Source organism: Lotus japonicus, chromosome 6, assembly GCF_012489685.1.
Source record: "Lotus japonicus ecotype B-129 chromosome 6, LjGifu_v1.2".
In the NCBI taxonomy this organism is placed as follows: Eukaryota; Viridiplantae; Streptophyta; class Magnoliopsida; order Fabales; family Fabaceae; genus Lotus; species Lotus japonicus.
Window position 1 is genome coordinate 56,255,980 of NC_080046.1, and position 14,566 is coordinate 56,270,545.

At 38.8% G+C, this 14,566-nt stretch overlaps 1 protein-coding gene and 1 pseudogene across 1 annotated transcript; both read left to right on the forward strand.

The window, feature by feature from the left end:
- The first annotated feature begins 4,875 nt into the window (after positions 1 to 4,875).
- Positions 4,876 to 5,693, forward strand: LOC130725613 (L10-interacting MYB domain-containing protein-like; annotated as a pseudogene).
- Positions 5,694 to 8,005: 2,312 nt separating this feature from the next.
- On the forward strand, positions 8,006 to 14,435 carry LOC130723203 (uncharacterized). The gene is made up of 9 exons (XM_057574163.1): positions 8,006 to 9,569; positions 10,254 to 10,976; positions 11,727 to 12,221; positions 12,325 to 12,416; positions 12,665 to 12,752; positions 12,863 to 12,977; positions 13,074 to 13,200; positions 13,279 to 13,453; positions 13,524 to 14,435. Exons 1-9 carry the CDS (start codon positions 8,130 to 8,132, stop codon positions 14,235 to 14,237), a joined length of 3,969 nt encoding a protein of 1,322 aa, XP_057430146.1. The 5' UTR covers positions 8,006 to 8,129; the 3' UTR covers positions 14,238 to 14,435.
- Positions 14,436 to 14,566: the final 131 nt, after the last annotated feature.

Below are 14,566 nucleotides of genomic sequence, written 5' to 3' on the forward strand. Positions count from 1 at the left end.
ATTTCTCAAAGTCTAAGTTTCCCAAGTCTTTAGATTTTCAAAACTCTATCATTCTAAGTTTTCAAAGATCAACCACCCAAAATACATTTCCCGGGGAAAGTCTAGGAATTCCAACGAATCCCAACAAATGGCTAAGTCTCAAACCCCACATTTGGACTTGCCTAGGGTTGTTCATCCAACCCGAAATATCAAAGATCACCAGATCAATGAATCTCCACTCCGAAATTGCGTCAAAACGCTCAATCCAACAAAAGCACAACATCACAAGTATGGAAAAGCATCATAACATCAACTCATCATCAAAAACAACATCAGATAAAACATAAGTCGAATTTATCGACGCCTATCATGCAGTCATAGCTAATATATAGTAAGTTGCCCTAACCTCGAGCTGATCCAGCTTCGCAAATCAAATCTCCTTCACAGGAATGCCTTGAAACTTCCAAAGTTCCTTCAACTGAACCTCGGAGGAAAAACAAAGCAGAATCCACACAAAATCGATTAGTTCGATCGCAATACAATACATAAACGATAGACAAAGCATCAAAGCTTCAGAATACGACAAACGGGTACGAAAGGACAAGTTTTCGAAAACGAAAAACTCCCCTCCCCTTAGGAAAAACCCACGGCCATAAGGAGAAAAGGGCTTCGGCTCTTTTTCTTCGATCAAATCAGTTTACAAGGTAGTTTTAGGGTAAAACTAAGGCAAAGAAACTGTCAGAACAATTTTCGGACAATCGGGCCGAAATACGACTACGCAGGGGCATTTTGGTCCAAAATAAAGGCTCAAAACTTCAAAGTTATCAGTTCTGAAAACAAATTTGACAGCAACGATCCTCATGATATCCGTGACAACAAATCCTAAAGGCACGAAGTCAGATTAAGTCTTTTCGACAATAAAGTTTCGAAATGTGAGACAAAAAGAGTTTTGAGTCAATTTTTCAGATCCTGGACAACTGAATCGCAATCAGAGTTTACTGACAGAGGTTTTAGACTCAGGGGAACATAAGGAACATAACCCAAGCGAGAAATCAGAGAAATCGGACAATTTTAGAAAAAGCTCAAAACTTAGAGCACAGAAACGACTTCAGAAACGCAACAGAAACAACAATCAGAGGTAGGAATCGTGTTAGTTACCTTGATACCTAGAAGTAGGGACGAACTGCACGAAGATTGGTCAAGGTTTCGCGAAAATCTCTCCTCTCCCTCTCTCTCTACAAACCGCGGCCTCAATGGTGCAAAATGAAGAGGATTTTGCTTTTTCGCCTATTTATAGGCGGGCGAAATCGCGGGAAAATGAAAATTTCGCGATTCCGATTTTTGCAGCACGATCACCGAGAAATTATAAGAGAGATTCTGGCGTCAGAATTCCAGAACTCAAAACAAATATCTAGGATTTGGGAAAAACGATATCGAAAAACTCAAAAGCGGTGTCGGTTAATCTGCCCCGAAAAACTACTTTTTGCTGTGATGCTCAAACGACAAAACTTCCAACTGAAGAAAGTTTGGAAACGTCGAAACAAGTCTGGCAACGCGGACGGAATCTTCTTTAGAAGTCCCGAATAGAAAAAGTCTTCATCCATTGCTCGAAAATAGGGTTTCGAAGCAAAGAAATTAGCGTCGGCGGACATCCGAAAAGTGAAACCTATCGTGCGTACAGTCCAGAGTTCCGAAATGAAACGCTGGTCGATGGAAAAATAAAGAGAATCTTTAAATTTTCCGAGAGTTCGAAATCTCACTCAAAACGTTGCTTTAAGAGCGAAATAGTCTATTCTGGACACGCTCGCCCTAAGGCAAGTGTGCAGACGACTCGCACTAACTCCGAAAACAACTACGCAACATTCCTCAAGCAATTCCTGAACTTTCTTCTTCATTAATCTTCCTCAAATGTCAAACTCCTGTCACGCTTACACTGATTCTACGCGTGAGTCGGAAACTAGCTTGTTCTGAAAATCCAGGTCTTACAACAGGACTGTCCCGTCTTGCGAGACGTTATCAAGTGGCAGTGGAGTGGATGTTTTCACATGACTGTCCCGTCTTTCGAGGCGTTATCAAGTGGCAGTGGAGTGGATGTTTTCACGTGACTGTCCCGTCTTTCGAGGCGTTATTAAGTGACTATCTCGTCCTTCGAGGCGATACTTAGTGACAGTGGAGTGGATATTTTCACAAGACTGTCCCATCTTGCGAGACGTTATTGTTTGATTGATATTGTTGAGGATTGTCGATACCTGATTTGATGTTATATTGTTGAGGATTATTGATATCTGATTTGATGTTATATTGTTGAGGATTATTGATATCTGATTTGTTGTTATATTTTTGAGGATTATTGATATCTGATTTGTCGTTATATTGTTGAGGATTATTGATATTTGATTTGTTCTTATATTTTTTAGGATTATTGATATCTGATTTGTCGTTATATTGTTGAGGATTGTTGATATCTGATTTGATGTTATATTGTTGAAGTTATTGTTATTTGAATTAACCTATGTTGTTAAGTCATTGATTCCTGAGTTAGTTTATGTTGTTAAGTTTTGTTGGTATCTGTTTTAAAACCATATCGTTGATTTTGCTGATATGTTTAATTTTGTTAAATATATGATTCGATTTCATGATCGATATGATGAGTTGTCATCTATCCTGAATTAAATTGGTAGCTTACTTACCATGTCATGTATTAGATTTGAATAACATGCTTTTCTCTTTATTATGTGGTAATGGCATGGAGTTAACCCTTTCTATTTGCTATTTGTTGTTTGGGCGCTTAACGCCATTAGGCGATGGAGAATCTTAGAGCCTTGAGTTAGAGAGCTAACCATTATTGGTTTAAGCTTGCATAACGATTTTAGAAATTTATATTTGGGGTTTCGGGTACTCGCCTTGTTCAAGGCTTGATGTAAATCCCTTTGTAGTTGGGAGTATGCATGACATGTTTTGGAAATACATTTGAGAAGAAAAAAAAATATACTCGTGTTTATAAATCATTTGGAAATATTGCATATTTACTTTAATAGGTTACTAAAGTGACACCCGAAAATCGGGGCGTTACACAACGCAAGGTTATGTGGCCCCCTACTTCTTCCTCCATTGATGGGGCTATTCATGTTGAAGACTTGGTCAGAAAAAGCCCAGTGCTCGAAGCAGTATCCTTGATCTGGATGTTAATCCTCATGGCCACAGCTCTTGGGGCAGGTTGTCTTTGCTTGAAGTAGCAGTCATTTCTCAATTTCCATATGCCCCAGAGGTGTGAGCTAGTATGATTGTTCCTAACTGGAAAAAATCCTTGTTCGGTGTTAGGATCTTGATCACTCCTATCAGACAAGGTCTAAGTGTGTGTTTGGTTGTGAGTCTCGAACGTGGATCTGAAGCTGAAAATCGGATCTGAGGCTGTAACGTGGATCATTGATGTAAAATTGATGTTTGGCTACTCGCGTCTGAGAATCGGATCAAGGAGGGAACGTGGATCTGGCTGAAGCATCCTATACCAGCTTCTCCATCCATCAAACGTGAATCTCTGAAACCATGGCAATACCAAATCTTAAACTTTTGAAACCTTTCCCTTTGTGCCCCTTTTCCCTTCATCCACTGTCACGGTTAGATTTTTCCACTGCCAATCGATCCTCTGAAGAAGGGCTTGCAATTCCATGCCAATCGAAGAAGAACGTGGTTAGATTGTTCTCTCTGTTTTTGGTGGCTGTAATCAAGGGAAAGAAAAACAAAGTTGCAATGTGGGAATAATAAATTTCTCACCGATGTGGGACTAACAAAAATAAAAAATCATAATTGACATGGACATGGTTGAAGGGGTATGCTGGTATCGCACATTGGGGAGCTTTGTTGCAAATTCAAGCTGTTTCTCACTAGCATCCGTGGCTATGACATTCTGGTATAGTTCAGCTAACTGAAAATACCAATTACTTTTGGTCAGAGAATAAGCAATCCTGAAAATTGACAAATTAAGAAGCACTCTTTATACCACTATAAAAGCGAGCATACACATGTAAATTCAATGTTACAATTCATAACTTGACTCAGATTGATGATATCACCGACATGTAAATTCACATGTAAATTCATAACTTCACTGCCATATATATTAATGATATCACCGACTTGTTTCTTATAAACTATGTAAAAAAGCATAATATTTACTGCACATACAGTAGAATATTTATTATATAGCACTTCATCGGATTGAAAAAAAAAGCAGGTCATTAGATCAGAGTAGTTACTGCACACAGGAGAATATAAATGAACTCTAAATTTCTACCAACCTAATTATTAAGTTCAACTACACTTACCAACCAAAATTTACTGGATTTCCTTACTTCCTTCATTTGTTCTTTTCTGAAGCTTATTTTTGCTGTGAAGTTTTATGTTGGTGTGGCTGAATCCTGCTGCTAGTGTGTGCCATGTAAGTTCTTACTTCTTCTCATATTTCCATTCCCATTTCATTTGCTGTTTAAGTCACATGCTACTGATATGTCTTATTTTAATTTCTTAGTTCTATAAAAAAAATTGTTAGTTGAACGAATGGCTGGTCCCAAAATTTTGCTAGTCCTCAAAGCTTCATTTGATGGTCCCCATATTATGTTTAAACATGTTAAAAAAGTGTGATTTTTGAACATTTTGTTTCATTCTTGTCTATCAAACAAATATTCTAGGCAAAACAAAATACAACATATGTAAAAGAATATAATATATACAACGTAATAATCTTTCTCTATATATTCTTTTTATTTTCCCTTTCTTGCTGGTAGAGGAGAAAAGGTTTTTCTAGATCTCTTTAAAAATGACAATAGTAGCTTGAGATTTTTATAAAGATTCTATGTGCAGTTTATGATATTTGTAATGTCCTATGTATATAGTAACATGAGTACTTCTAAAATACCAAAAGCTTCTTGGGACGTTCAAGTGACTGGATATTTAGTCCAAGCATGCTTGGTTCAAGTTGCTAATGGAGAACACCAAGGTACCAGCTTTACTAAAAAGGGGTGGATATATAGGAATTGAAAAGCATTTTAATGAGTTAAGTGGAAGGAACTATAACAAGGATAAGTTGAAAAATAAGTATGATAATTTGAGAAGGGAATGGCGAACATGGTATATAGTATGTGGCAAAGAAACTGGCGTAGGATGGGATCATGTGAAACACAACTTTGATGCACCAGATGAGTGGTGGGAGAAGAAGATCATGGTATGTAATGATGGTATTTGTGAAAATTGCAAGTCTGAAATTTATATTTAGTGTTTTCCTGTTATAACTAGACTATTGGAACATGCAGGAAAACCCCAATTATGAAAAACTTAGGGAGAAGGGACTTCCATTTGCTCATGACTTGACTATACTTTACAAAGATGTTGTGGCAACTGGCGAGCATGCATGGGCACCCTCATCAGGGGTAATGCCTAATGGGGTTCAAGATGCTAGTGATGGATACCGCCCATCCTTAGAAAATCTTTGCCCTAGTAGAGAGGAAGGCTCAGCTGATAGTGAAGATGATAGTGTTGGAGCAACAGATGGTTTAGCTGGTATTAATTTAAATAGTTCACAAGGAAATGTGAGTCAATGAGTTGAGAGTCAAAGGACTGGAGAGAAGAGAAAGAGAATTATTGAATTTAAATTTTAAATTAATTCATACTAATATAAAGTTCAAAAAAATGGTGCAAGCCTTATATAATGATTTAAGTATTCATACCCCTTTTAGTCATTACACACTCAAAAGCAATTCTAATCAAAGATATCTAAACAAAATTTTCTTACTAAAATCACGTTCTTGTAACTGTATCCAAACATAAATCACGTCACTCAAATTCACGTTTACCGGATCCAATTCTGCCAGATCCACTTCTGACCAGATCCAATTCTGCTAACGCTCATCCAAACACACACTAAAATGTATTTCACTTTATTATTACAAATTCCAAAAATTAATTACAATGAATGCAAAAAAAAAAAAAAGGACAAAAGAGCCCACTTTCACTAGCCACGAGAAAAAAGATAAAGAGTGAACAAAAAGAGGAGCAGCCAAAAAAATAGTGGGCCAGGGCCCAAACCACTTTTTTTTTTCTATACAAAAAAGGGCCAGCATTAGAAACCCTAGCCCAAGTGAGGAAGAAGCTAGCATTTTCTAGAACAGATACATGGCTTGATGAAAATGATGCAGAGGAGGCAGACAGGTAATTTTTGACCTAAGAAAAATCCTAATCCTAGTCCTATTTAAGCCACATTAATTCCTCGAAATGGGTAGCCGTCATAAAAGGTTGCAGCCATTAGAGCGAGAGAAACGCATTTTCTTCTTCTCTTGACCTAGACCCTACCCCCAACCTCAAACAATCACCATCTCTCTTCCTCTTTCCTTCCATGGTTGCACCACCGCCTCGACCCTGGTTGCGACAAATCTAGTGAGTGATAATAGGAGAAAATAAAGATAATATGTACTGTGATATAAAAATAAGATACAAATATGAAGATGAAGTGAGTAGACATGAAATGCAAGTGAGTGTGAGTAAATCAAATCTACGTCTATTCAAAATAAAATGATAATAAGTGATAATAAAATGATATCCACAAACAAATAAAACTACTATCAATCAAACATTTAATTTCAAAAAACTCAAGCACATTTAACTCATCTTTAATTCACCTTTCCTAAAGGGTGATGATACATAAACGTGTGTTTTTTTTGTCAAACATCTTTTAGACATATTACTCTATGGCGGTTTTTCATGGTCACCACAATTTTTGGCGCTAAAGGATGTATGTGAAAATGTGTATGTCTATGTATACTTTTCGCTTTCCAAATAATACATAACTTATGTGGTGGAGCTTTTAAGCATGTTTTTGGATATTCTAGTGGACACAAATTTATTTCAATTGAAAAGTGAAATTGCACATTCCAATATGGGCAACACAAAAGAAGCCATTGAGGCCAACTGGTGTTTAAATTCGGGCAACAAAAAAGCAAACAAATCCTAAATGCTTATTTTCAATTATATTTTTTTAGGAAAATGTTGGGTTAACTCCCATTTCCAACTACCTATAGGGAGAGATAAAAAGGAGAAATGAGAATCATGATGCAGAAAAAGAAGATATAGATGTGGAGATAAAGTGAGTTGACATGAAATGAAAGTGGATGTGAGTAATCAAAATAATAGTTTTAAACACCGGTTCGATCCGTCCGACTGGCTCAAGGGGGCATCAATCTCGTTACCTATGTACTTGAAAGAAAAATTGATAAATCTTAATATCAGTGAGAACCGACCCAATAACCAAATTAGTGGAAAATTGTTAAAACCAACCGGTGCTATTGAACTAATCATGTTTTAAAAAATTAACTTTTATTTAATTGCTTAAGTAGTCTTGTGTTTAATTGCTTGAGCAATCCAAACAAACCGATTAATAACAATGAACAAGGAATAATGGGTTGCCAAAAAATTTATTTGTGTTTTTTTAAATACTTGAATTAAAGAGAATTAGAAAAAATAAATTTTATGTGACAAAATCCAAAGTTTTGATTTAACTTTCAGCGTAAACCCTCGTTAAACTCTGATTAAATTTATTAAACTCATTATTTATTCACACCGACGGATCCATTAAACTCATATTAAATTTCATGACTCGATACGGGGATCATGACTACATGAAGGTGGTTTGTGAGACGGAGTGTGCGAAATTACTAACCTTGTTGGATGAGGGGAATTCGAACCGTCTGATGCCCACGTGTCGTGATGAGATGGTTTCTCTTCGCTGGATCTCGAGAGCCTGCAACGTCGCGACTGATTCCATAGCAAAACTGCCGACTAGATTGTTAAGTTCCCGTGTTGACGTGATAGAGATTCCGAACGTTGAGTTGAAAACTCTTTTGGCGCGAGACTCCGTTTCAGTTCGGTAATTTTGTTTTTCCCTCTCATCTTTCCCTCTAAATCTCACAATGTAATCATGTTTTGTTTATCCTTTCTCATTTTCCCTCTCCATTAATTAAACAAAGACACTCGTTAAGTAGGAACTAACTAGAAGCAGAGAAGCTCGCTCCCTACATCGCCAATATATAAAGAGCGGGAATGTGAAAATTTCGAAAGAGTCCCCACAGAGAGAGACAGCGACGGTGACGACGGCGGCGGAGATGGAGGAAACCATATCCCGCATAGCGGCGGAGTTCGAGGACCTCCGCGACAACCACCACACAACAGACCCACCACCTCTCTCTCAACAATGCCTCTCCGATCTCCAACGCCTCCTCAACTCCTCCCAAACCTACGCCCTCGAGCATCTCCTAGAAGCCGTTTCCCTCTCCTCCCTCATCCCCTTCATCGCCTCCGCCATGGAATCCACCCCCACACACCACTCCCTCCTCGCCTCCGACGTCTTCCTCTCCTCACTTCTCTCCCTCGACGCTCCCGTCTTAACCCTCTTCACCCCTCTCGCCTCCCTCTCCTTCCTCCGCTCCCTCCGCCGCTGCTTCAAAACCACCCCCTCCTCAAGCCACCACCACCATCGCAAGAGAAAGCGTCCTCCCAAGAAAACCCCCAAAATCGCCGCCGGCGGCGGCGACGATGACGACGCCGCCGAACACCTCGATGTTAGGGTTCTGCTCCCACTGCTGGAGAAGCTCGTGCGCGTCATGGGTTTGATCCACCTCGACCTCTTGCCGGAGACCCTCAAGTCACTGGTTCAGACCATCGCCGAGGTCCCTGTGTTGGCGCTTGAATCGTTCGGAAACACTGTGCAATACGACAGGCTGGTTGGTCTCTGCTCGCGGGTGTTGAAGGAGGTTCTGAAACCACAGCACGGTGAGCCTTCTGATACTGCAGCTGAGGTTTTGAAGTCGCTGTGCCCTCTCGTTCTCATGCCCAAGTCGCAAGCTAGGACGTTTGCGCTCGGTTTTGTGACGGGTCTTGTTGGGGATTCTGATGGGGTGAAGAAGGCTCTGGTCAATTTTCCGAGGTATTTGGTGAAGAAGGCACCGGATAAGGCTGAGCCCAGAGCCTTGGCTGTGGATTCCATCACAGAGGTTGTTCGGGTTATGGCATTGGAGGATCAAGCTGAGTTTGTCAAGTTTGTGGTGAAGATGGGTCAAGGGAAACAGAACCTTAGGCTTTTAGCAGTTGATCTTATTTTGAATTTGGTGGCTACTTTGAAGGACCCATTGGGGGTGAATTCAGAGGGAGAAGGGAAAGCGGTGTGGGGGATTTGGTGTTTGGAGGCGTTGGTAAAGCGTTGTTCGGATTTGAGTGCTGTAGTTCGAGCACGCGCTTTGTCGAGCCTGGCGCAGCTGGTGGGGTTGCTCTCACGTGATGCTAATGCTAGTGTGGTTTTGAAGGAGTTTTTGGGGTTTGGTAAGGCTGGTGATGACAATGTTGAAGGTGGTGGAATCAATGGTATGCTGAGGAGAAGGTGTGTGGATGAGAAAGCAGCTGTGAGGAAGGCTGCAATTCTTCTGGCTACTAACTTAACTTCTCTTCTCCGGGGTGCGATTGATGAGGTGGTGCTCAAGGCAATGGGCATGGCTTGTTCGGATCCACTTGTTAGCATGCGGAAAGCAGCGGTTGCGGCTCTTTCAGAGGTAGTTTTGAATACTTTCTATGGCATTTTTGCTTTTCTATGTTGGATGCAGATTGCAAAACTCAGTAACTTGGAAAGAAAATTTAATCATAAGTAGTTAGTGTATTCTTTATTGTGTCATTATTGGGATCTGGTTGAGCTGGAAATGCCATTGAGTAGAAAGAAATGAAGAAATTTCCTTCTGCTGATTCTTCATCTTTCGGGTGGCTTTTGTAGTTCACTAGTTTGTATGTTGCTTTCACTGCTATCTGGTTGTGTGCCTGGGTTCAGTAGATATAAATGAGTCACATTTTTATGTTGAAATGCCATTTATGGAATCCATAGGGAGAACATAACGTGAGGATAAATCCAATTGGGATCAAATTGTTCCATATGGCTAACTATAAATGCCTGGACTACATTTTTCTGCATGAAGTTTGATGTTACATAATGTTTTATTGCATTGAAATAATCCATTTGAATGTCAAATTAGAAGTTATATGCTGCATATTGTTGCTCTGCTTGTCCAGGGATCATAAGATTCTGCCTTAGATGATTTAGAATATTTGGTGTGTTAAAAGTTATTTCTTAATCTGAATGTTTCAAATCTCACTGGTGAATAGTCCTCTAAAAACTCTATTCATTTCTTGATCCCTTTTTACTTATAAGAAATAACTTTATGAGATTTACTTTTAACAATATGCAGGCTTTCAGAACATTTTCTGCCGAAACAGTAATAACTGAGTGGCTACATTCGGTTCCTCGTCTAATAACTGACAACGAATCTAGCATCCAAGAAGAATGTGAGAACATGTTTCAAGAACTTGTTTTGGATCGGATATCTAGAGCTGCATCTACTACCTCTTCATATAGTGAGTCTATATCTAATGGTTTGGACAAAGAGATGGAGATGCTTTTTCCCCAAGGAATTATGTTTCTTCTAAGAGAGATTTGCAATGGGGAGGTGAGCCCTTGGGTGAAGAAAATTTGCACAAACTTGGGCAAAAAGAAACGGATGAATAAGAGAATTGTTACTGCACTTCAGAATATAATTAAGGAGTCTGAGACAAGGTGGCTGAGCCATTCCATGCCAATAGAAAAGTGGACTGCCCCACCAGGTGCCTGGTTTCTTTTATCAGAGGTGTCAGCATTTCTTCCAAGTTTAGTGGAGTGGAAATTTCTTCTTCATCATTGGAAGCTTCTTGACAAACATGAAGTGGAAGGGGAGTTTAAAAGCCCTTTTTTACAAAAAAGTGCATTTGAAGAGGAAGATAGCACAGAATGCAATTCTGTTGCCTGGGCTAGTGACCGGGTTTTCCTCTTACAAACAATGTCTAATGTTTCTGTGGAGCTGCCTCCTGAGGCTGCAGCAGATTTGGGTGTTAGCTTGCTCAATCGGGTTGAAGAATTCAATATGCATTCAACGGAGGTAATCCTTGTGTGATATTATTGATCAAATTCTGACTCTTGATACCATTGCTTCTTTTCTCATTCTTGAATCTCAATCTGGGAGGTGTGTGATACTCATAATCTATGATCAGAATTCCTTATGGACTGGACTGAAGGTTGTCTTAAAATTATCACTTCTATGTGGTATTTAAGCTGTGTAAATGCAATTCTATAACTGTGTATTTTGTTAAGGAAATTTAAAGAGGTAATGTATTTGTTGAGAGGATTTTAAATGGTTCAGGATACAGTAACTTGTTTACATATTAAAAGAATGAATTTTAAAAATAATGAAGATTTTTAGATGATAAATTTTTAACTCAAAAGAAGGGACTTGAACTCTTTCTGAAAAGGAAATTTGGAATTCCTCCATGAATCGCGTCTCTCAGAGACCTCTGAACAGTATATTTTACAGATGCTGCAATTAAATTGCATCAATTTAATTTCTGATATTTCAAGTTCTATAAATTTTTTAAATTACTCATCAAAACATATTTGAAGCTCCTGGGATTTTTCCTCCATCTGATGCTGAAACTTTTATCTTGTTGTCACTCCTGCGGCGGTTCTGCTGAGGAACAAGGACACTCTTATACAGCATTGTATGTATACAAATATTTGATCTATGATTTTCTTAGTTTCTCAAATAATCGGTCCTGCAGTCTATACTTGCATATCAAATCATATTAGATTTACAAATAGTGTACTGCAATGAATTGCTATTTTTGCTTGATAGGTTGATGCTCATGTAAAAACACTCAAGACATTGTGCAAGCGGAAAGCTAGAAATCTCGAAGAGGCTGAAGGTTTAGTTTTGAAATGTGTAAACCAAGTTCTCTCCACAGCCTTTAAAATAATAGACAAGTTCGTTTCAGAGAATCCAGGGCAGAATACTGAAAGTGACCTCTTCACGCCACCTAGAAGTGGGACCAGTAAAGGCAGGAAATCAGTAAGAATGTGCAAGTCATTGTCAAAAGCAACAACAGCGATTTATACAATTGGGTCTTTAGTTATTGTCTGCCCATCTGCTGATATGAGCAATATAGTTCCATTGTTGCATACTATCATAACATCTGGGAATTCTGGCCCCAAATTGGATAAACTACCTGGCCCTGCAACCTCTCTACAACAAGAAGCTCCTTCTGTTTATATTCAAGGGTGGCTTGCCATGGGCAAACTTTGCCTTGCTGATGGAAAGCTTGCAAAGAATTATATTCCTCTCTTTGTACAGGTTTGTGGCTTTATGCTGTGTCTTCGACTATTCATGCCTCATGGACTGATATATGATCTAACATTCTAATCAAAGTATGTTCTGTATTGAAATACATTTTCAGGAGCTTGAAAACACTGAATCTGCAGCTCTTCGCAATAACATTGTGGTCATGATGGCAGATTTTTGTGTTCGGTACACTGCTCTTGTTGATAGGTAAGCCTTGTAAGAGACACTGCATTGAGTGAATTTAGCAAGTTAATAATGTAAAGAAAATGATCTAGTGTTCTTATACAAATCGATAGACAAGTAGCGGATTGTGTAGAGTGTAGACGGAGGAGTAGCTTTTACTTTGTGCTGGGGGAGAATCGGAATATTTGCTTTATGGGGAATATATAAATTGAACAATGTCAAGTACATACTCTCATTAGTATTCTAACTTGTTTTTTCATGGAAATTATCAGTTATATGACAAAGATCACAAGGTGTCTCTTAGATCCTTGTGAACTTGTGCGGAGGCAAACATTCTTATTGCTCTCGAGGTTGTTGCAGGTATTATCCATTGCTTCTATTATCCACCTTCTTCCATTTTATATCTTGTTTTCAATTATCTCAGTTTTCTTTTGGAATCCCTTTGGTAATTATAATTTTCTTTTATCTAGAGAGACTACGTGAAATGGAGAGGAGTGCTGTTTCTTCGGTTCCTTTTGTCACTCGTTGATGAATCAGAAAAGATTAGACGGTTAGCAGACTTTCTCTTTGGAAATATTTTGAAAGGTTTGAAGCTTCACCTTAATAGTTCTCCTTGCAGTTGATATAAATTGAACAATATTTTTGTTATAGGACTAACTATTTTATTGTGTTTCTCACCAGTCAAGGCTCCTCTTTTAGCATATAATAGTTTTGTTGAGGCTGTTTATGTTTTGAATGACTGCCATGCCCATAATGGACATCGTGAGTCTCAGGGATCAAGAAGGGAAAGCCAAGTTTTCTCCATTAGGTAAAGGGTCCCAAATTAGTAATTGGCAAGACAGTTATTGAGCTATTGCACTTACATCGTCCGTATCATTCTTTGCAGGGGTACTGATGAAAGGTCAAGGTCTAAAAGAATGCATATATATGTTTCTTTACTAAAACAAATGGCTCCTGAGCATCTTCTAGCAACCTTTGCCAAGCTATGTGCAGAAATTCTTGCTGCTGCTTCTGATGGTATGCTCAATATAGAAGATGCAACTGGTCAGTCTGTTCTACAGGTAATAATCTGTACTATTATCTTCATTTTTTCAAGTCATGTTCAGATTATAACATTGATCTTGGGATCAGGATACTTTTCAAATTCTTGGCTGTAAAGAGATACGCCTCCCATCCTCTCGTGCCGCATCATCTGAGACAGCAGATGTCGAAGAAGAAGGCGGAGAAAATGCTGCAAGAGGAAAGGCTATTACTCAGGCGGTCAAGAAGGGCCTTATCCAGAACACTATCCCCATCTTCATAGAGTTGAAACGTCTATTGGAAACCAAGAACAGCCCCCTCATTGGCTCTCTGATGGAGTGCCTCCGCGTCCTTCTCAAGGACTACAAGACTGAGATTGATGAAATATTAATTGCTGATAAGCAGCTGCAGAAAGAGCTTATCTATGACATGCAAAAATATGAAGCAACAAAAGCTAAAGCCACAGTTGCTGAGGCTGCTGCTGCCACCAAACCAAAATCAGGTGCAAATCAAACACCCGAGGCTTCTAAGAATCTAACCCAGACACAGGGACAAACAGTTAGATTTAAGGAGACTAACGAGTTTCCAAGTGGTTCGAGAGTTGCTTCAGCAATGGCAGATGCGGCAGCTGCCGCATTAGCTCGTTCTGTGCTAAAGGAAATCAACAATGGGAAAGGGACTCCCCCACTCAGTGCTTTCAGGTCTCCGAAAGTGAAGTCTGTTACTGGTGCTGGTGCATGTGAATCTAGAGATGGAAAGCGCATGGATGTCATCCAATCGTTGAAGAAAAAACACTCATTTGATGATGTTGATGAAGAAAACTAACCACAAAATGTATCTTAAATTTATATACTCCCTTGCTCTAGGTGCCATTGGAGCCTCAAAGAGACAATTGTGCACTCACATACTTTGCTTTTTGCTTGTTGTTGTAAGATGATGTAAATGTATTTGATAAAATCTCAATGGATTTAATAGTAGTTGATATGATACTATATTTTAATGAAATACTCAAATTTTATTTAATCTCTTTGATATTTCTGAAATGATTTAGAGATAAGGGGGTAAACTAGATTAACAGTTACCCAAGACCAACTGTATTTTATACATATAATAAGTCATGGTTATTAATTAGTTAATATTCGACTAACATTTCC

Excerpts from the sequence above, each read along its gene's own strand:
- LOC130723203 (XM_057574163.1), top strand. The coding sequence starts at position 8,130 with ATGGAGGAAACCATATCCCGCATAGCGGCGGAGTTCGAGGACCTCCGC. Across the intron at positions 10,977-11,726 it reads TCAATATGCATTCAACGGAG|GTTGATGCTCATGTAAAAAC; the intron begins GTAATCCTTGTG and ends TTTGCTTGATAG. Across the intron at positions 13,201-13,278 it reads AGCCAAGTTTTCTCCATTAG|GGGTACTGATGAAAGGTCAA; the intron begins GTAAAGGGTCCC and ends CATTCTTTGCAG.